The sequence below is a fragment of the Physella acuta genome, unplaced genomic scaffold (genome assembly GCF_028476545.2).
Source record: "Physella acuta isolate Inbredline_101_S28 unplaced genomic scaffold, ASM2847654v3 ptg000309l, whole genome shotgun sequence".
Taxonomy (NCBI): domain Eukaryota; kingdom Metazoa; phylum Mollusca; class Gastropoda; family Physidae; genus Physella; species Physella acuta.
Genome location: NW_026731828.1, coordinates 144,376 through 166,443, shown reverse-complemented (window position 1 = coordinate 166,443; position 22,068 = coordinate 144,376). Strand labels below are relative to the sequence as shown.

At 33.0% G+C, this 22,068-nt stretch overlaps 2 protein-coding genes across 4 annotated transcripts; both read right to left on the bottom strand.

Moving 5' to 3' along the window:
• Positions 1 to 1,170: 1,170 nt before the first annotated feature.
• LOC131940151 (cyclin-dependent kinase 4) lies at positions 1,171 to 12,096 on the bottom strand. 3 transcript variants are annotated; one of them, XM_059298749.1, is made up of 10 exons: positions 12,015 to 12,096; positions 9,048 to 9,125; positions 8,232 to 8,538; positions 7,696 to 7,876; positions 7,057 to 7,192; positions 6,637 to 6,804; positions 6,092 to 6,252; positions 5,636 to 5,771; positions 5,177 to 5,325; positions 1,171 to 4,622 (listed from the first exon to the last, which is right to left on the bottom strand). In XM_059298749.1, the coding sequence occupies exons 3-9, from the start codon at positions 8,497 to 8,499 to the stop codon at positions 5,179 to 5,181; spliced, it is 1,197 nt and encodes a 398-aa protein (XP_059154732.1). In that variant the 5' UTR covers positions 8,500 to 8,538; positions 9,048 to 9,125; positions 12,015 to 12,096; the 3' UTR covers positions 1,171 to 4,622; positions 5,177 to 5,178. The 3 variants fall into 3 exon arrangements, with proteins under 3 accessions (XP_059154732.1, XP_059154733.1, XP_059154734.1); XM_059298750.1 differs by having other exon boundaries at positions 12,024 to 12,079; XM_059298751.1 differs by lacking the exon at positions 12,015 to 12,096 and adding an exon at positions 11,867 to 11,985.
• A 1,517-nt stretch (positions 12,097 to 13,613) lies between these two features.
• LOC131940142 (poly(A) RNA polymerase, mitochondrial) lies at positions 13,614 to 21,301 on the bottom strand. Its single transcript, XM_059298731.1, has 8 exons — positions 21,036 to 21,301; positions 19,281 to 19,435; positions 18,750 to 18,965; positions 18,060 to 18,281; positions 17,299 to 17,516; positions 16,778 to 17,004; positions 14,664 to 14,759; positions 13,614 to 14,313 (listed from the first exon to the last, which is right to left on the bottom strand). The coding sequence occupies exons 1-8, from the start codon at positions 21,280 to 21,282 to the stop codon at positions 13,931 to 13,933; spliced, it is 1,764 nt and encodes a 587-aa protein (XP_059154714.1). The 5' UTR covers positions 21,283 to 21,301; the 3' UTR covers positions 13,614 to 13,930.
• Positions 21,302 to 22,068: the final 767 nt, after the last annotated feature.

The following is a 22,068-nucleotide window of genomic DNA, read 5'->3' as shown; positions in this document are numbered from 1 at the left end:
AATGTCCGATCGTCAGTTGTTACTTTGTCGACCTTTTCCTGTGGGTTCCAGCTCAAACCCTGCCTTGGGGTCTGCGCAGTGTGCCCTAATTTCTTCATCAGTGGAAAGTTGTCCCATTAGAGTGCATTGCTAATGGTGTAGGGCCAGTGAATCCTGAGTATTTGTCTTGAGGCAGCTGTCTGGACTTAATCATTGGTGCTTTGTCATCCTCCAAGTCTCAGCCCCATAAAGTTGAACGTTATAAGCTACCGTGTAGATCAGGAAAAATCTTATTTAGGAGGCCAAATACTCTAGCTGATAACAGTTCTGTCTCTTCAAGTAAGAGCTCAGTGACTCAATGCCCATTTACAAAGTTGTGTTATCCTTTTGCTAGCACTAATTTTTTTCCCTTGTTTACATGGAATTTTTTACCATTTAGTTTTATTTTAACAGTCTATGAACCAGTCCATTAGAAAGGTGTAAAGTGAAGCTCCAAGCCAATCTTTATTATTACTGTAATTAAGAGAGATGGTATGGCTGAGCCACATGTAGCTGGTCTTAGTTAAGGAAAGTAGGCAATTGTGCTTATCTTCTTCTTCTTCGTTCTTAATTATTAGTGTTGAAGGGGATCGAGATTTATCTGCCAGTGGGTTTGAACTCGAGACTTTGTTCAAATTTATCAACCATGAGCTTTTTGCCGACTCGACCACGCCTCCAACACAATTAAGCGTTACTTGTCAACTGGTTATGCGCCATTGAGGCCACTGACTCCGATTTCAGCCTGCTTTTCTTTTTGGATTTGCTTTCATAGCCTTTGTCCAAACAAGAACAAACTACAAGGCAGCAGTTGTTTAATTTTGGAGTTGTCTCTCCTAGAAGAGTGGCTGTCCCCAGCTAACGAGCCTCATCTGCCCGAGGGCTCGAACTCGAGACTTTTCGGTTTAGCAATCATGAGCTTTACCGACTCGACCACGCCGACCCCAATTGCGCTTATAACACCCTACTTTATATACAGACAAATTTGACTTCTTCATTCACAGTATCAAAAGTCAGCCCTGGAAGTTGTTTAATTTTTTAAAAAGTAGTTCAAATATTTTTAAATAACTATTATGAACAATCAATGCACTAAAATTAGATTTTTGGGTACTTTTTAGTAGTTTACATACAATAAGTAAAACTTACATTAAGACATTAGCTTTTGTGTGGTACATTTATTTGTTACAAAATGAATTCAATATAACATCAAATAATATTCATGCCAGAAGCAAAGAAAATAAATTTGAACCACTCGTACATTTACTGCAAGTTTGTTATACTACTAAGTGGTTACATTTTGGTTTTTATGTCTCCATTTAACAAATAACAAAATGGTCCCATGTGAAACATGATGTGGAATATAAACCTACATATACATATAGGGCTAGGAATGGAATGTGTCCATTGGACGGTAGAAAATAAAAATTTGATTCAAGTGGTAACATTTGGACCCTGTTGACACATTCAAAAGTTTCTAAAAGCTCCACAGAATACTAAAAAAAATGCCCGATTCACTGTTTTATAGTAATTGTTCCCTTAATATACTGACAACAAATTTTTAACTAATTGAAGTAAAAAGTATGTCACTCAATTCACAGGCTGCAATGACTAGCAGACCTATGAAAAAAAAAGTTACATAAGTATATGACAAACAACAGTACTAGAACAGCACAAGTTATGACAGGCTCAAACCATGAGCAGTCACCAGTGTTACAATACAGTCTATAAACCACATTCAAAAGATACCAGATGCAGAAACTAAAACCTGACCAAAAAAAAAATCAATTGTCAGGTGGTGTAAGAACTCTGTACTTTCCACAGATTTTATGTACCCTCCCCCCCAGAAATCTGCATTAAATGAAATATCTACAAAAAATAAGTAAGCAATGTAATTAGCTAGTCTTGCATGCCCCACAAAAGAGAGCAATTTATTAACTTTGTAATGTTAAAGTTAGTATATAACAAAAAAAATGTGTATTGAGACTTTTATAAGCTGGCATCCCTAAACTTTCCACAAGTACATAATCCAGCATGAAAGAGTATGAGGTTTTTTTTTATTTCTACTAGAAATACCATTTGAATGTGTATTTATTCCTTTTTCGCTTCTAAACAGACTAGCAACAAAATAAATGGCAAGATAAAACTTATTAACATTAAGTCCAATACAGGAAAAGATCATCTGTAGTGTAAAAGTTTACCATAAAATATTACAGAAAGAGTAGCATTTAATGCAAGTTTTGAAAAATATGTTTATAATTATTATAAAACTTGCATTTATGCAATTTTAAAAATTACATTGTTATATTTTCATTAGCCATAGAAAAAAATATTTCAGATCTGTAAAAATGCTCAGTGAGACAAAGATGTCTGCCTTATTCCAACATTGTAGAAAAATGTAGGAACTGGTCAAAAACAAGCAAGGAGCTGAATAGGAGGTTGTTGAATAAAATTGATAAAAAATGCTTACACAAGTGCTGAAAAGTTTTTTAACATCCAACCAACAGAAATAATACATGTTACATTATTTATTTCTAGTCTACCAAGTTTAAAAAAAAATGAAATTTAAAAGTACTTTCAATGGAAATTAACAAATATGATAGGAAAAATATTTACAATAACATTTGAAAGAGCTTTAGAATAGTCAAAAGGATGATTATAATTGTACATAATTGCTTTAAAGTTGATGAATAAACAGACAGGACAATTTTTACAATAATACTTTCAAATTTTAAAATACCATATTGGGAACTCTGTCTTATCACACAAGGCATTACTATTTCGATCATTCAACACCATTACCTTGTATTAGATTTACCGCCTCAAAGTTTGTGCATGTTTGTAAATTGTTGTAAAGTAATATAATAAAGTAAGCAGGCATCATCTCCACCCTGACACCACCATTTAGTCAGATGCCAGGACACTAATAAAAGCAAGTACACATTCAATGGAAGAAACATTGTCGCCACTAGGAAGCATTCAATAAGTAATGTACAAAATACTATAGGGGCCAGATAAACCAGGAGGCATACACTAACATCAGCAAATACATGTTATATTTCACTGGGTAACTCTTCAACTAGGAGTTAAGTAGAAACTTTTCTTAAGAACTCTGTCCCAGCACAATTAAGTACCTAACAAACATCAGTGATCTTTGGGGATAATATAAGGGAAGAGTAAGTTTCTCATTGACAGAATGTTTTTTTTATTACTTTTATGCTATAAAAACTAATATCAAATACACCTCTAATAAAACATTAGTCCTGTATTTGATCTTATTCTAGTTATAATAATAAAAACCATAATAATGTGTTTAATACACCTCTAAATCATCTATCAATCCTTTAATTTATTTTATTCTAATTGTAAAATAAACAACAAAATGGTATTTTAATATCAACTTGTATATCATTTATACTACTAGCACTTAAACATGTAAGCAAGATAGTTTACCACAAAAACGACTTCTCTACAACTTTCTCACAATAACTAGTTTACATTACAATTTAAGAAAAGTGTACCAAATAGGAAATTCAAATCTATGTCTGAAGCTAAGGAATTAGAGCAGAGTCTCTAAAATCTTTTACCATCATCTCGATGGATATTTGATGTCAAATACTGGTTAGTGTTTGCATGTTTTTCTATTGAGCCATTGTATTCCATAAACAAACATGATACACTGAGCTTATAGGGAACCACATTCCCTCATCTTTACAACATCCTTGGTTTCAGTACTGTTTAACATTGAAATACTATTGGACTTAAAATACATTGATATAATAATAATATACTTTTTACAACAACATTTTTTGCAATGCAAAATAATCTAGTTACATCAGTTCTAAAAGTAGCTAAAAGCTAGGAGAATTTATTTAAGTGAACATATCCTTGGTAAATATTTAAAAAAAAATTACCTACATAGTTATTCTAATGATGATGAAAACAAACCTACTTAACACAAGTTTGTTCAAGAGATTCATTATGATTTTATGCTAAATTTTTTAGCCAGACAAAGCATCAACATAAAAAACAAACTTTTTATATCTGCTTCATAAAATTTTGCTCAAGGACCCTTCGCCATTTTTTTCTTTCAAAGACTGTTATGTATTTCCCCTAAAAATTTTTTTAACAAATCCTAAACAAGAATAATCAGTTTTTACAATGTACGGTCATGGACACTAAAAACGCTAGCAAGGCCAATGGTCTATACTAAGCTTTAGAATTTTCACTTATTGGAAAAACTAAAATGAATAAACAGGTAGTTGTTGCTGATGTGTAAAGAAAAAAAATTAACCAATGACCAAAGCCTTCATTGGAGCTTGTCATTACTGTGTACTAAACCTTGGATATTTTTGTTTTGTCACAAAAATGTTATCAGTACAAACTATAGGGCTATAATGTATAAATATTTTGGAAGTTTCTAGCAGTAAAATATTTAAAAACAATTTATGTTATAATGGAACAAATATTTTCCGTTAATCATTTAAACTGAAACCTTGCCAAAGATAAATGGCCAGTTTACCAATAATCTCCATAGGCTAGTTATAGGCTTGTGGCTAGTTCTTGCTGGATTTTGATATGTTTTAAATCTAATCTCATGGTAGCTTTATCTGGGGGTAACAAAATATAAAAGTCAAATAACTAAGACTTGTTCAATTTTTGTCAAGCTAAAAGGAAATAAGCTGGTCCAGGACCTGTGGTGAATGGGTAGGAATAAGTTAATGTCATGTACTCATTGCCTTGTTTTATTTGACAAGTTCAGTAAATAGTTAAATTGTTTTCACTTTGTCACATTTTGCCAATCAGTGTTGTCAGTTGTAGAGGTATTTAAGATCATATCAAATTTTAATCATAGTGTTTTGTCAGGGTGTTATGAGTGGTAAATTTATGTCATATTTATCTTGTGTTTAATAAGGTTGTCAGTAGATAGTTTCCAGTGTGCTAGTTTCCTGCATTGAGATTCGTGCCTTTTCTTGTTATTATGTCAACTACAACATATAGTTTATATAATGGGAATGTAATGAAAACCTATTACACTAGGATCTGAACTCAAATCTTGTATATGCAATGTGCCACTACTACTTCACCACTAAATATAGGAACTTTCTGTTTTTAATGTTAGCAATAGGCTATATTTTTAATCTTAAACTAAGAGAAAATGTACCTTTACTTGCTGACAGGTGTATCGGATCGATCATCTGAATCATTTTCTGAAAGTGAACTTGAAGTCCTGTCAAAATCATCTCTAAAATAGCTATGGTGTAAGGCAAATTTAGCATGGATCCTGCGCTCTGGGTTGAAAATAAGCAGTTTCTGTAAAATAAAAAAATTGTTAAGACTGCATTAATGTGAATATTTTACTTGGGCAAGTTTCTTTGGCAGAATTACTTATACTAAACTAGGTGACTGATCTTAGTTGTACTTATAGAAAGTCACTTATTGTTACTGCTATTGTTTTAAAATGTTTAAATTATTTAAGTAAAAATGCTTTATAATATTTTTTAAAAAAAGTAAAAAGACAATTTTAAACAATCCAACCTCCTTGTGATAAGTATTTTAATCAAAATATCGTAACTATTAGCACCCTATACATTGGTTCCCTGTGTATGATGCAAACACTTACCTCTAGAAGATCTTTTGCTAAGCCATCTATCTCTGGTATTATACTGTCTAAAGGTGGAGGTAGAGTTGGTCTGAATGAGGTCCAAGTAAGGACACCGTCTTCTGGCCATTCTGCCAGATCAGGCCGTCCAATCACACTACATTTAAATTTGTAATCACATGATTAGACTTTAAAAACAGAAAATTTATAATACAATGTATATTTATGCATAGGTGTTACAAGTTTACCTATCATATTTATTATGACCGATATTAAAGACTAAATCAGTTGATAACAGACTTTAAGCCTCATTTAAGCCTAAACATCTTAAATATCTTCCTTCCTGTTGCAAACCATTGGCTATAATCGTAATGTAATTATTATATTTTTAAGAATCATAAAATGCTTTCAAAACTTATAGTCCTTTGAAGTATTATTGTGTTAGGTACTTGTTATATTATGTAAAAAAAAACTTACTCAAATATCTTTTTAAGTTGATCACCTTCTGAGGTACCTTTGAATAATGGCCGCCTCAGGTAAAGCTCAGCAAATATGCAACCACAGCTCCACATGTCAACAGCAGTAGAATATTTACCAGTCAACAAAACTTCAGGTGCTCTGTACCACAGTGTAACAACCTGAAATCATTTTGAGATTGTCAATGAATAAATACACACTAAGGCACTTATTTGGGAGTAAAACTCTTACGCTGGGTTAAAGGTTAAGTCCTAATATGCAGTACAAAAATTAATGTGCTGTAGATCAAAAAGCTTGTTTGATAAGTGTTAACAATTTCTATGAGCACAATAATGAAAAGATGAGATGCTAGCAAGTGATGGCTGTGTTCTATTCAATTATTTTATTAAAAATGCTGAGCTTAAGGTTTATGTCCGTTTCATAAAAACCTAAGTGAATGTAAAATCAGTAAACCTTCCACTGAAGTTAGTTTCAAATACTGAGCTTAAGATAAAAGGGTGGTTGATAAAACCTAAGGGAATGTGAAATCAGTAAACCTAACCTACCACTGAAGTCAGCTTCATATCAGAGGAGTAGATCCTGGCCAGACCAAAGTCAGCCAGTTTGAGAATCCCATCACTTGTGATGAGTATATTCTGAGGCTTCAGATCTCTGTGCACTATGCGGTTGCTGTGAAGGAAGTCAATGCCATTCACCATCTGCACCATTAGATCCTGACAAGTAAAATAAACTGTACATATATGGACCATAAAAACAATGAAAAGAAGTTTAAAAAACTACTACTATAAGATACAGTTCAAAATAATAATTTAAAAATAGCCACAAAGACTTTAACACGTTTAAGAAGCTCATAGCTTCAATAAACTAAAATTCAATGATTAATTAAAATTGGGACAAAATTTAGACTGTATCATTAACTAATTGTGTCATCCTTGATTTGAAATTTCCTGGCAAAAATTACTTACTCTAATTCTGTCTGGTCCCAATCCGGGAGGAGGGCATCTCTCCAGGTAGGAATTTAAATCCTGATCAATAAATTCAAACACTAGAGAGAGGCAAATATCTTTATCTGAGACAGCTTGATGATGAACATCTAGTAATCTGAGGAAAGTTAAATAACTTAATCAATGTTTAACATAAAATGTTCACTAAGATATAAATCATGTAAGTTTCTTTACAAATCAGTGTATAAAAATAAAATGATGATCTTGGATTGTACACATTTTTTGTGTGCATGATAATACTTGTCTTTATACTGTAATCAATTTGAATTAAGTACATAGTTATTTTCATGATTCATTTCCCAAAATGGTTCTATACAAAGCTTTACTGATTGAACACACATTCAATAAAAAATCAGATAGGCTAGATCTAGTCAAATCCTTGTGGTGCCCTACTTCGGGTTATGAACGTATGCTGACCAATACAACTGGTCAAACCTCTTGCCACCAACAAAATCTGTAATAATCTGGCACATAAAAAATCTGCTGCTTCCTGAATTTTAAGCCTTTTATCGGATGAATCAAAGAGGGTGCTTCCATTTACTCTGATTAGATACACTGGTTTCAGCCATAACAATACTCCACACCGAGCTAAAAACTTACTTGACAATATTGGGGTGTTCTTTACTCTCCAACTGTCTCAGCAAGGATATTTCACGCACTGCAGCCATCGGCATCCCAGCTTCATAATGCCTGCCCTGTCGCCTTATTCTAATTTGTTTAATGGCAACGACAGATCCTTCTTTGTTTGGATCTCGAGCTTTGTATACCTGACCATAAGCTCCTGCAAAGGAGCACAGAAAAAAATTAAGTGTAAAAATCAATAAGATACTGAATCTTAAGTGTAGCAACTACTGGGATTTTCCATTTTGTTTAAAAGTTTCTTTTCATAAAGTATGAGAATTTGTCACATTACTTAAAAAGGTTACTTTTATTGATAACTTTTAATGTATTTTTACAATAATAGAACTCAAAAAACAAAAAAGTGCAGTTCACTTTTTTGCTAGACATTTTAGCTATAAAAAAATACAACTTAAAAAAAAGTATGTTAAATAATAATAAAAAATAGCAGATCACCATTGCTAACTGAAGTGTTCCTCAAAAAATATGTGGAAATATAATTAATTAGTTTTTTTTACCTTGACCAACATGGGATAAAAATTCATAGTTCCTCTCCCCCGCATCTCTTCCTTGTGAACGCACTGACTGAGGGGGGTGGTTCATTGTCTGGGACTGGTGACTCATGGTCTGATTCTGGCATTTGCCCTGTTGTTGCTGCCAGGGTGACTGGTGCTGGTGCTGACGACTAGGCTGTAGGACTTGGTGCTGTTTGGACAGTTGCTGTGGGGAAATGTGCTGTTGCTGCTGGGGTGAAGGCAGGGATGTATGTGGAGAGGATGCCTTCATTTTGCAACCATTTGGTCACTTGCAGCATTTACAAAAGATCTGAAACAAAAATTAACAGTTAATTTTTGTCAGAAAGTGTAAAAAAGTTTAGCCACATTTTTTTTCTTCTATACAGAGAGCTTTCTTAATTAAATAAAGACAAATTTAATTTAGTAAACAAGGACAGATTGGTATATATACTATTAAAAAAAACTACCATAACAAAAAAGGCACATTACACTATTACAGAAAATATAAAAACATTCAATCGAACTTTTCAAAACAAAGAATATATTAAACCTAAAATGTTGGGCAATTGTTGGAGCAATAAGATATAGGGGGATTACATTAAATGGCAATAAAATACTAACAGCATTATACTGTGTGTGTGGTTGATTAATTGTGTAAGCATATTAGCCCTAATAAACATATAATTAACACTTGAATATGTTAGGAGGTAATAGTAGGAAAGGACCAAATTAGTGTACGGTCTTCTGATTGACTATAAAACAAAAACATTGTAATAAACTAAGTATGTTCATATTTCCTTTAAAACACAAGATACACACCATTTGAGATTCCATACTTTAGTAATAATATAAGATATCCTCAAAATTCTGGAAGGGACATTTACCAGCACTGTTCACCTGTTGTTGTAAAAAAAAAAACTTTAAATAAATGGAATAGTGTGGAAACAGTATTCAGTTCAGTGAGACATGGCAGGTTAATATATATATAACTTTTCATGAACAGTCATTTTTGGTTGTCTATCAATACTAATATAAGACACTATTTTAGCCATTACTTCATGATTTTTAAAAAGACTCTTTGTATACTGTAATAAAAATTGATTCACAGTCACATACTAGATACTGGCAAAAAACACCTACTAATGTTCGCAAGGGGGAAGGGGGGGGGGGGGGATAAAAAAGTAGGCTGAGGTGTGATGTCATTTTAAGGGGGGAGGGTCTGGTTTTAATGTGATGATGGAGAGGGGAGAAGTTGAGGTAAAAAAAAATTAATTTTAAACAGTATGACACAGTTTGGAGATGATGCAATGTTGAATAACTTTTTCTTAGACCACCCTAATGGGAATCAAATCACTAAGGAGCAGTTTAGAAGAAAATAGCCACTTAGTGGGTACACTTAAAGTGGGTGTGGTTTCAGAAGTAGGGTTGACACAATATTTTAATGCGTTAAAATGCATTTCAAATGCAATACCAATTTTGTATTTTAAGACACTAAGCTGAGTTGTTTAAATGAAAACAAAGCAGGTGCTATATTTCTTGGGTCCAAGTGTTGGTGCGCGGATTTCTCCACACTACTGCCCATTGCCACAGTTTGTGCTATAATATGAAAGACTTGAGTGTAATCACCCTCTGTAAAAGTGAGGTAGAACACACATCAGCAACTGCCCAGTTGTCTGGCATCGTGGGGCACTCTTTGGAGCCACCAGATGAACTACCGCAGGGGTGTCAAATCGCCTCTTGTCAGGGTGCTGGAGGGCGCTCCTGATTTGATTTAGTGAGCGATTAGAGTAGCCCAGTGTATCCCACTCTTTAAAAGGAACATAGGCACCATACTACCCACAGGTTACCTCAGTAACTACATTTTTTTTAGCAAACATCTTTGTGCTGTACAATCTATTGCTTCAAAACAAAATCTCCTAAAAACTCACCCACAGTATCCGTCATAGCAACATAGCCATTTAATAACAAACAAATTATATTTTTAAAAAGCATTTTCTAGGCTACCAATTTATTTTGATAATTAAAACTGGTATCTAATTAAAGGGGCCAGAAAGGATAAATGATGATATGTAGTTTTAAGTCATCTTAAGCAATAATGAAGTTTAAAATCTTAATGTAGGCTTAGGAGATGGCATGGCCCAGAGGTAGAGCACTAGACTGCTAACCCACAAGTCTCGAGTTTGAATCAGGGTTCAAGTGAGCAGAACATCCCTGAGTCCACATAACTCATGTTAGGGGAAGACAGATGAAATCTACTTCAATTACACCATGGACTGTCAGGTAAAAAAAGGGAACTTTTTGTGTGGCTAGACATCACTCAGGCCCCTATCACATTGATAGTTTCTCTATTTAGTCTGTCAGCTCTAGAGAAAACAAGGACATTTAAAAGATGCATGGTGAAAGAAATTGACATCACTTGGAACATACAGGAAGTTTTAAAAAAGAAACATGTACAGTTCTAAAGCCAGAAAAATACACACTATAAAATAACGTCATTTATTCTAGAGTAAGCATAGAATTAAAAAGGCACTGCCGAAAAAAATACACAATAACAATGACAGTATCGATTATGATAATAAAGACACATCAAAACCTAATTTATTTGTCTAATCTTAAAAGTGGTCTGTATGCAGTTTCTTTCAGGCCCCCCCCCCCCCTTAAACAAAATACAACATATAGAAAATATATATACTTTTACCAGTGTCAGGCCCCACCCCCTTAGAAAAAAATGTATTTTCTACATAGGCCTAGATTTTATTTCATTACAGGGGCTGTAGAAGTATTGGAGGGGGGGGGGGGGGTCTCTGAGACCCCCCCCCCCCCCCCCTGAAGAGTTTCATGATAGAGACTCAAAATATGACTTTTGCCAAGTTTGAGCTTAGGTGCCAGGTTTAGGGGTATGACTGCAACTATATTTAGAACGAAAGTACACTAACTACATGTAGATCAAGGTAAAATCCAGTTAAAATGCCGCTTCTGAATAAAAATCCATTTTCAATTACATTTTTCTTTCCAGTTAAATTTTAAAATGAGGTGATGATTTTGGTTTTGATAAAAAGACAACAATATCAACTAGCACCTGGTGTATTTCTCCCTCAACTGGTTATCTAGTATACTATATTTTCAACTATATTTTAACTGCTGCTAAAAATAATCTCATTAGATTGATAGTTGATAGGCTAACTTATAAACTTACTAACTTTAGTAACTAGGCCTATATTTTTAAATTTGGTAAGAACAATTCAATCATGTGAAAATAATTGAAAATAATGGAAATAAGGCCTAGTCTATGAAAATGAATGGTACAAGTAAAAAGTGTTAAAATGTGTAGTATTGTGTAGTTTAGTAGATCTAGATCTAGAATCTAGATGTCTACTAATTCTAGTCTAACCACATCATGATTCATATAGATTCTACTTGACTAGTTATTATTTAAATAAATAAATAAAAACTAGACTAGATTTCTAAGACTAAGATCTTTTTCTTAAGGCTCTACCACAGTTCTAAAAAGTCTAATCCAGTAATCGTGGGATCTAGACAATGAATAAACCCATGAGTCCTCTTGCCTCATTATAAACAACCTGTATGCAAAACGGAATGGTGAATGAATGAAAGACCCAGTTGCATTCCTATCGTACCGTGGCCCCCGCACAAACACATGGAATGCTGTTAGTACGATTGTACTAGTCAACGTTCAAAGAAAATTCCTCTAAATATGCTGTTGAAACAACTTATGTTAAACTTAATACGATTACTTGTTTAATCTGCAAAACCACTATTATTTACCAATTTTACTTTTGTAAGTATTTTAGCACTGAAGTTTGTTTTTCTTTTACTATACAACACCGATCTCCACAGGAATCACGTGACCAAACTTTGGAAGCAAATGATTGGTTTAGGGAAATGAATGGTCCAGAAGTACACGCACAGACTTAGTTTTTGTATTAGGATAATCCTCCTTCGAAAGAAAGAGGCAGATACATTTTTTAAATGGGTATAAATTTGTATTCGCTCTATTGACTTGTTACTTGACTAAAAAAATAATAAAATTACGTTAATTGAAAGGATTTTGTTTCTTTTTCCTATTCCCAACCAGAAAATAAAAATGTGAGCCGCCCGACATATGTTCACAAAAATCATGTTACGATTTCGTACAATTCAACTTCTCAGGCACAGCTGGGGGGAAAGGGGGGGGGGCGGTTGTATCAATGTGGTTATTCCTTGTTAATCTTCAGGTCTATGACAGGATGGCGGTAATGTTAATTAAGTACTAATGTAGGTTAAATTTAAATGTAACATAACATTTATAATTTAATGTTCTTCATTATGATTTTTGCCCAATTTCTGCAATTTAGAGAGGTTGGAAAGTCATTTTATACTAATTTTTACAACAGGCCAAAAGATTCATTATTAAAGAAAACTCTGTGCACAATATTCAATATTTCCAAGTCTAAACTAGTGGTGATGTAACATGTAATTCCCTCCCTCCTCGAGCTGATGGCTTTTGGTCATTAACGGGCCATTTGTAAATGTGCTTTAAATATCGTTATATCCCCGGTAGATCGTAGTGAACTGACTATGTTCATTCATACACACAAATACTGCCAATGCTATACAATAATTATCACGTAAAGTGAGTTCTGCTTTTGTAAGTTAAAATAATACTGAAAGGCCTACTATTAGCCTACTAATTTGTTGTGAATTATTTAATATAAAATTTGAAAAAGCCTGATTTTGTATGGAAAAATAATCTATTAAAAGTCTATTAATGCTAAATCAGCAAAATATCACATTACATTTTTTTGCTAAGATCTTGTGACTTACAAAGAAAACACACTTCAATTTAAAAAACACATTAAAATGTATTGGAAATAATGCAGTTATTTTTTTTTAGAGCCAATTAACATCTATCAATGTGTTATAGAATCATGTTTGGGTGCTATAGGTTCAATTCCAACCATCTATACTTTTTTTTCTTAACTAAACTGTTGCTGTATGTTAAGATGTAGAAATATAAACCATTTAGTTTGATTTTTAAAATTTATGATGCCTAATAATACATTGAAGTACATTGGGCAGTCAAGAAGTAGTGCAGTTACCCCAAGACAAGATTTCACTATTGGTACTTAATCCAGCAAGTCTTCAGCTACAAGGAGAAGAGTTGAAACAACTGGGCATACCTGTATGGCATAGTGCTACATGGTTAGATACTTAAGATGCTACTGTATGTTTGAGAATTCAGCTACAAAGGAAAATGTTAAAGGCAATTGGGTGCTGTGTCAACCTGTCTGCAGTATGTCAGATTTCACTTTCCCCTAATTGCCACCATCAATGAGTATTCGATAACAAGTACTTTTTTGAATGATAAGACAATAAATCCAAGGATGAAAACACAGCATTTTATTCCATACAAACATGATTTATTTTCATAGAAAGTAATCACATCATTAAGTTAAATAACTTAAAGCATCTACTATAAAAATCTGACGGATTTTTTTTGGTTATCAGAAATAGCTTTCGTGAATAAAATCTGCAGCTTCATATACAAAATACATGATGCATATAGGCTAACTAAATATTGAGTTATTGAATACCCATCATTAACTTTAGAATCAGATTCTTTTACATGTTTCTCAACTCAATAAATCTGCAGCTTTTAAGATCATATATTTTTTAACAATACAGACCTCTACAATATAAAGTTAATGAACAACTTCAGAATTTACTACAGAACCTGATTGATTATCTGTAGCTTGATCAGGTGTTATTTCACGAAATAAATCAGCAGCTTCAACTACTGGGTGAGGTTCATTTGTCTCAAATAAAATGGACAGTGCTGACCTGTTTGGCTCATTGTGAGCAGATTTCAATTTCAAGGCTGCCTCTTTCATGGCAGCGGTTAGCTCACTGAGCTGACTGCTGCCAACGTTTTGACAAATGTTTAAGCTCACTGAGAGAGGGTTTTCAATGTAAATTGGTCGAGAGTCTGCTTGTTTTTCAAATGTTGCGCCTTCTGTGATTGAGATGGCTTTCTTGTCAAAGTCAAATTGAGAGTAATACTCAAAAAAGCCCAGAAGTAGGTTTTCTGTTAAAAGAGAAAAGTTTCTTGCTCTTAAAACTACCATAACCCATTTTAATAACTAACTGTGACAAGCTTTTTGAAATGTAAACAATGCAAACATAAAGCTAAACTACAAACATTAAACATTGGTTAAAATTACCAAGTGTGAAAAAAAGCATTTCAATTAGTTGTATTCATGAATAAAATGAATAAAAAATATAACACAAAAACTATACTCAGATTTGAAATAAATGTAAAAAGCATGCATGAGTAGGCCCTAAAAAATAAAAAAAATTTTAAATTTTATAATATGTCTTAAATCAACTTGATATGTATTGTGAAGTAAGCACGGAGTAGTAACAAAATTTACTCACCAAGTGATTCCTTATTTTCTGAAATTGGCATTAGGGATGGATTTTTAGGAAGTCCATATTCTACATCATCAATAAAGAATTTATCTGAAGGATGCTCTATTTTAAAATTGGAAAAAAAATTATCCTGCAAGTCAACAAAATGTTTTCACAAAACATGCAAACAAATATAGCTGTCTGCTTTATTAAAAAAAAAAATCAGTTATATCAATGACATCTTATTGTACATCAAGATAGAATTTCCCTTTTTATAAGGAAATGTAAAATAAAGTATACAAATAACAGGGATGTGACCAGACCAGGAAAAAAAATTAGGAAATTTTTTCGGATAATAACTCAATATGCTTTATCTACTTTTTATCGCGGTTAAGCAGCTTCATACTGTTACTGTACTAATAAATTGTTTAATGAAGTTAATATTTTAAATACAAGAAGTTAATGTTACTCTAAAATAACATTGAAAGTCTTGTCTAATTGCAATAAACAACTTTTTAAAAATTACAATGTAACAAAAGTAGCAATTAAGTTTTATTTTACCATTAAGCTAATTTAAACTGTAGGCCTACTAATCTGGTGTAGATTCTAGATGTACTCCTGTTTTCAATTTTAAATAGGGGGCCTAATACCCTATATTCTTTTAAAGATTGGATTGGTAAAAATATTTGTCTTCAACTGTAAAGAGCCTAGATTAAGATTAGTTATAATATGAACGTTTTAGGTTCATGTGATGGAAAAATGACTGGACCAGGTTAGCTAAGATTAGAAATGGTCTGATGTGTGAACCAAAGTTAATCATTTTGATAGCCAAGCCACATCGATATTTATGTTTTTTTTGGAATAGCTGTAAATTGTTAGGGGTCATCCACGTTTTTTTGACGATATTTACCTCCCCTCTGTCCTACAAAATCCAGATCCCCCCTCCTATAATGACGTCACACCTCAGCCCCCCCCCCTCGAATTGAATTTGAATTTTTTTTTTAAACATCGATTTTTTTCTGAAATATTGACTGAGGTCGACCAACATAGGGTATCTTATTCAATTTCTATGTTTTACAACAGTTTTCTAAAACTCGTAAAAGCGGCTAAAATGCAGTTGTTTCTAACATTACTTTTTTGAATGCAAAAATATGACGTTACACTATCTTACGAGTGTGACGTTATATTTAGGGAAGACCCCTTATTAAAAATGTAAAAACAGTCTGTACATATTTTTTCCTCCACAAACAAGACACGGTCGTGGTCACGTTGAGTTTAGTATTTTTTTTAATCTGTAGGCCTACGAAGCATACGTATTGCAGGAACAGCTATTTGAAATTGACTGTGAAGCAGTATCGAAAACGTACTTGGGGTCAAGGTGAGGTCACAAGAGCCACCGTTAGTATGAGGTGGGGCGGGTTAGTCTAGTCCTCATAGTCAATTTTAGCAAGGATTTCCATATTAATTTGAGATTGCGAAATAAAATAGAATCAGAGAGAAACTGTAGATTTAGGCGGGTTAAAATACCGATAGATAAATTAGGCTAGATAGATAAATTAGGCTATATCGATAGCTAGATTACCAAGCTTAAGAGATGTAAGTTTCATTTGAATAACTTCCCGTGTTTTTGATAAATAGTTAACTAAAAGTATCAGCGGAAAATTTGGACTAAACAATTGTGCTTTGAAAAATTCGTAAGTCTGCCGAAATTCCGAATCTTAATCTACATTTAATCTTGACTTGATCTAGCACCGTTATACCTAGCGCAATCGACCAATCGAAAAGAAATGCGTATATTCGAGTGTCCGTTTGACCTAAGTACAGTAGTTGTCGATTTAAATTTAAATACGAATAAGTGGAATGAGCATGTCGGCCCTTTCCGTAGAAGACATTTCCGTTTTTTTTTTCCTAATTTTTAAAACTTCGTAAAAAATCGACAAAAATTGAAAGTCGGCGGAAAAATTCGGCGAAAATTAAATCAGCGGAGGAAAAACGCAACTGAAACGGAAAAATCGGATTTCCGCTAAAATTCGGAAAAGTCACATCCCTGAAATAAGCAAATAAATAATGTGTGTATTCTAGACAAATGAAATTAAAAAAACTGTAATAACATCTATTCTATAAAATGAATGTTGTCTTACTGGCCAATGTTTGAAGTTGTCTGAAGGTAGGGAGTACAGCTGGAGTTCGTGTCTGTAGAAAGAAGATCAGCATCATTATAAATCCAATGGTCGTTGGTTTCTGTTGCTCTCCGCTGGAGGTTAAGTTGTGAGCTATCGCCCATTGTTTAATGGCACACAAGAGAGGCTTGACCCGTGAATCACAGACTGACATCAAGTACAACAGCTCAGTCATCTTAATGCTGTCCCTGAAAACACAAGTTAAGATTGTTTTAGATACTGGTATTATAAATTCATAGCATCAAATACAACAGATGAATGCTGTCCCTGAAAACACAAGTTAAGGTTTAGCTACTAGTATCATAACATCAGACACAACTGCTTTGCCAACTCAATTTAATTTAAAAAAGGATTGACATAACTGACATATAAACATCAGACCTCTATTGCTCAACAAAAATTCACTTCGCATTTATAAAATTTTCTTCTTCATGCACTTGAAAGAATTGACATTGCAAGATGTTTTTGTAAAGCTAACTTACACTGCATGGAGGCTAACGTCACAGGGAAGACTTAAAGCGTTATGTTTAAATCGAATAATAGGCACACGTGCTCCGAGTATTTTCAGCATGCTGTTGACTCGGGGGCTCAGCTCTAATAAAGCTGCCACAAAAGACAAGGTGCGCTGAGCTAGTTGGCGCTCTGTATTAAATATCTCTGTTAAAAACTTCAAAGCTTGTTGGTTGCCAGTACTGCCTTTCTGTCAAAACAAAAGAGGCTGAATTAGAAAATGTTGTAATATAGAAAGCTCTAATATTCTAAAAAATATTATTAGCATATTCACAATGTTCTTTTGAAGATTTTCTTGTTCATTTTGTTCTTTGTCAACAAGCCGTTAGCAAAACTTTCTATAAATGCTAAATAATAAATAGTATAAGCATACGTTTTTTCACGATCAAAACATAATAACTGAAAAAAGCAAATAAGTTTAAGTCAAAGCAATTAAAAAAGTCACAGTTACACATTTTAATATATAAGATTTATCCAAAACACAAATGATACATTTGGGGTTTTAAAAAAATTGACAAGATATTATTGAACTGTTGACTATTCTACACAAAAGAGGGGGGTTTGAAGGAGTTTATGTTTAGAATAGTTAAAAATGAGTTACCAAAGCAGAATATTGAAAGGAACTTGGGGGGTGGGGAATACACATTTGCTTAAAATAACTAAAGCAAACAAAATAAGAAAATTGTAGTCTACATTAAAAATACACAATGAATGAATTTAAATCAGCTCTTACATAGTGTGAAGTCTTCAATTCATTGTCCAGACATATCATCATATCTAAGTCGCTGTTCCACCAACCAAAACCATTCATACAGGAACCATATGGGATCACACGGGATTCTGGGAGTACCGACTGCAGCATGTCTTCTATCACAAGGCAAGCAAAAAACCTCAGTCTCAAGTCTTGATCATCCAACAACCTACGCTCACATAACATCTCTATTTCTTTGTCAACCTGGTATTAAGATGGATTCATTTGATAGAAATACAGATGAAAAATGATTATTCAAATGTATTGAATGTAAATTGTGTTAAATAAAATGTAATATTGGACTGATTTTACTCATAACTTTGATTTATCTTCATAATTCAACAGTTGAATGTGTTTATTATATATTATAATTACAGATAAGTTACATGAGCTCTTTGAGCCATCAGATGATAAGGTCTTTCTGAAGTGAAAGACAGAAGCATTCAAATAGACATCTACATTTAGTATCTTAAATCGTGTAAGACTTTGGGAAAGGAAGCCATTGGTCACAAGTGTAATTTATTTTGGATGTTTTTTTCTTTCATGCAGTAAATCAGGTTTTCAAACAATATTGTTTCCTGTTAATTAACAACTAGAAGGACAACTTTTTTCTGTCATTTACTTTACACTGAAACAAGATAAACCTATTCTTAGAATTAAAAAGCAACTGACTGTTGGTAAGTGAGGATAGACCTCTGAAATCTTGTTATCGTAACTTCCATCTAAAACCTCTGGCACTTGTCTTCTCTTCTTAAGGGGAAGGTGAGATTTTGTATCACATAGTATTCTTGTTCTCATAGGAAACTGGTTGGCTTCATTAAATAACTGAGAACTGTTCTGTACTTTGACTGCATTGATCTCATTGGAAAACTCAACTAAAAGAAAGGACTAAATAGGAAATAACATATTAGTATGATAGGAAAATCCTTTGTTTAAGACATATATTGAAATGTTAATTTAGCCAGAATACATTTTAAAAAAAAATGCCAGTTTAAACAAAGTTTACTAGCTATTTACAAATTTAGGATAAACTACACAGCAAATACAAACTAATTGGTGATTGTCAGATTTAGAGGGCTTAGTCAGCTGCTTGAGATATGATTAGTTTGATATAGTTAAACCAGTTGTTAAAAAAGGTATTAATGCCAATATATGAATTGATATGTTATGCATATACAATTATTTTACACCAACAAAGCTCACCTTCTCAGGCATTATAAGCTGAGCATGACTAACACGACCATAGGTGGAGAGTAAATCAAGGGTGTTTTCAACATTATAAGTCCTCACAAGAATGCTCCGACGTGCCTCACTGTACTTCTGTTCAAGTATTTGGTTGAATAAAGGAATAGCCCCAGCTGTCAATGATGTAAGAAAAAATGTTTATCAAAAACTGATTCATATTGTTGTTGCTTGACCTTTTCATTTACTAAAGGCCTAATTCTGAGGTGATTCAAATATTAAATGTAGTGATATTCCCAGTGGACTCTTACTCTTACTTGGTCCAGTCATAACTTATCACAATAAAAAATAATAGGGGCCTATTAAATTAAATAATGCGCCCTATCTGATACTACATCTAAAATCTAAACTGAGACTAAACTGTAACTACTACTTCACTACTTTAACTAGACTAGTAACTAGATTGAATAACTTAAAGTAATATAAGTTATCATTTATGGATAGATAGATCTAATTATTTCAAAGCTGAAATTTTAGATATTAGATTTCTAGATCCATAAAATTCTCTAGATCTGCAACACTGCATTAACACTTATATTAGATTTGACTTAAATGTATACTAAACAAGTTATGGATATATCAAATATGGAACATATTCTGATTTGCTGGGCACAAAACCACACTCTTTTTGTGTTCTGGACTAATTTTTTTTGTTTTTCACTCACGAAAATATACAAAATGTTATGAATTTTCAGATGAGTACACATGCGTCGTGGTAACAGTAAGTGCATCCTAATTTCTAGCACTCAGCTGATGCAGAAAGTAAATTAAATATACAAATCTATACTATAATTACTTATTATTTCTTTTATTAAATCCCAAACATACTTAAATGATAATTTTTTAATGTTTGAGTTATTTCAATTTAGCATTTAGGGATGACTTGTACGGACTATAAAAACAGGCAGTGGGCAGATAACAAGTCATAATTATTTAGGTTTAAAATGGGATATAATTAACATAAGGAGATTTTTAAAAAACAAACCAAGTGTCATAGGCCCTACTCTAAAATCTAGATCTACTTTATTCTTAATAATAGACTCGTCAATAGGGTATCAGTGTAGTTATAACTCGTCACAATATTTTTAATGAACTTGGCATACACCGATTTTCAAAGAAATCTGCACCCCAGCAGAAAATGTTTGTTCATTCAAACAATACAAGCTGTTCCTTGAGGATATAAACGAGGAACGAAGCAGCACATGGTCTAAACCACCATGACACGCAAATAAAAAACACTGTATCAAAACATTCCTCTCCACTCAAAGGGTGAATGGTGTTTTTTACTTTTAAAAGTCTATTTCTTCTTTGGGTATTATTTGTTTACCTTTAATTTGGAAATTCTGAGAAGGTACATCAGAAAACGAAACGCTTCTCCAATTTTTAATGTGTCTACGAATTCTGATTAAACAAGGGTAAGTAGAACTTAAACTTAAAATTACAGTTAGCACATAGCTAGTTGTATAGCCAGCCATGTGTGTAGTATTTAGTATTTAGTTAAAACTACCAGTAACCTAAACCTTTTTTAAAGAAAAAGATTTTATTTTATCGGGCACTGGTATAAAAATTCTCCCAAAAATGGGATGTTTCCAGTTAAAATTAACTTTTGGTGGGCTTTGTGTTCTAGAAATGTATAGTATGCATGTCGTAAGGCACAAGTGTAAACGCAGCGTAACTGATAGATCTAGATCTAGGAATTCTAGTGGTGAAACCTACCCTTGGTCTTGGTCGCCTTGGCCTGTTTCTCATCACTGACATCAGTACGATTGGATTCTTTAACCTTTTTAGATTTAGAAACTGTGTATACTTTTGTTGATGGCTTTATGGAATATTTCTTGCCATGTAATATACTAACAAATTTAGATTCGAAAATGTTTGCCGTTTTGCTAGTCACTAAACTATGGTTTGTCCTAGATCTATATCTACAAAAGACACACAATGTTTTGGTTAAGGGCGCTGCCATTTTTAGCGGAACTAAAATTCAGCCCAAGTTACGGATCTAGTTGCCGAGAATTTTGAAAAAATACTTATTTGCTCTAGATCTAGTTCTTTTCTTTAGAACAATATACTTTTTCACGATTATGCTACTCTATTATAAATTAACATGAGATTACTGTTCAGAAACTAGCCATATTTAAAACCTACATTTTAGCCCAATCGGTACAAACTAACCATTCTGGACTAATGTCAGCTGCCAAACGGTTGCTATGTAAATTAAATTACTAAAACATTTTAAACAAAATGTGTACGCTTGATAATTCTTTTAAGTATGATAAAACGCTATTTTCATAACATTATACTGAATCCCCAAAAAGACAGATAATCTTTCTTACAGATGCAAAATCTGTCCTGCAGTTCCAAAATAAAATCCAGAATCCTATACTCAATCAATCAGGACAGCCTTTAAAAGGCTAAAAAGTAAGTACATCATACAGCATGATATTTGCTGCAGTGGATCCCGGGGCACTCCCAGATACAAGGAAATGAGATACTAAGGAAAAAAAAAACAAAGAAAGAAAAAACAAACCGAAATCTCGCTACATAAAAAAATAAATAAAAATAATCATAAAAAACAAGCAATCACAAATGTGGTCTGAAACACACTAATACTACAAAAAGAGGACGGGTTTTACAAATTAACACGCAAAGAACAACCCATCATCTTCAATCTCAGAATAGGCAACAACAGACTGAAACAACACATGTATGAAAAACTAAAAGTTGGGTCTGGTGAAACTTGCCCTTGTGG

Excerpts from the sequence above, each read along its gene's own strand:
- LOC131940142 (XM_059298731.1), bottom strand. The coding sequence starts at position 21,282 with ATGGCAGCGCCCTTAACCAAAACATTGTGTGTCTTTTGTAGATATAGA. Across the intron at positions 19,436-21,035 it reads CAAGGCGACCAAGACCAAGG|CTGGGGCTATTCCTTTATTC; the intron begins GTAGGTTTCACC and ends CATCATTGACAG. Across the intron at positions 17,517-18,059 it reads AATTGAAGACTTCACACTAT|AAAGGCAGTACTGGCAACCA; the intron begins GTAAGAGCTGAT and ends TTGTTTTGACAG.
- LOC131940151 (XM_059298749.1), bottom strand. The coding sequence starts at position 8,499 with ATGAAGGCATCCTCTCCACATACATCCCTGCCTTCACCCCAGCAGCAA. Across the intron at positions 6,805-7,056 it reads TGGGACCAGACAGAATTAGA|GATCTAATGGTGCAGATGGT; the intron begins GTAAGTAATTTT and ends TTTACTTGTCAG. Across the intron at positions 6,253-6,636 it reads ATATGAAGCTGACTTCAGTG|GTTGTTACACTGTGGTACAG; the intron begins GTAGGTTAGGTT and ends AAATGATTTCAG.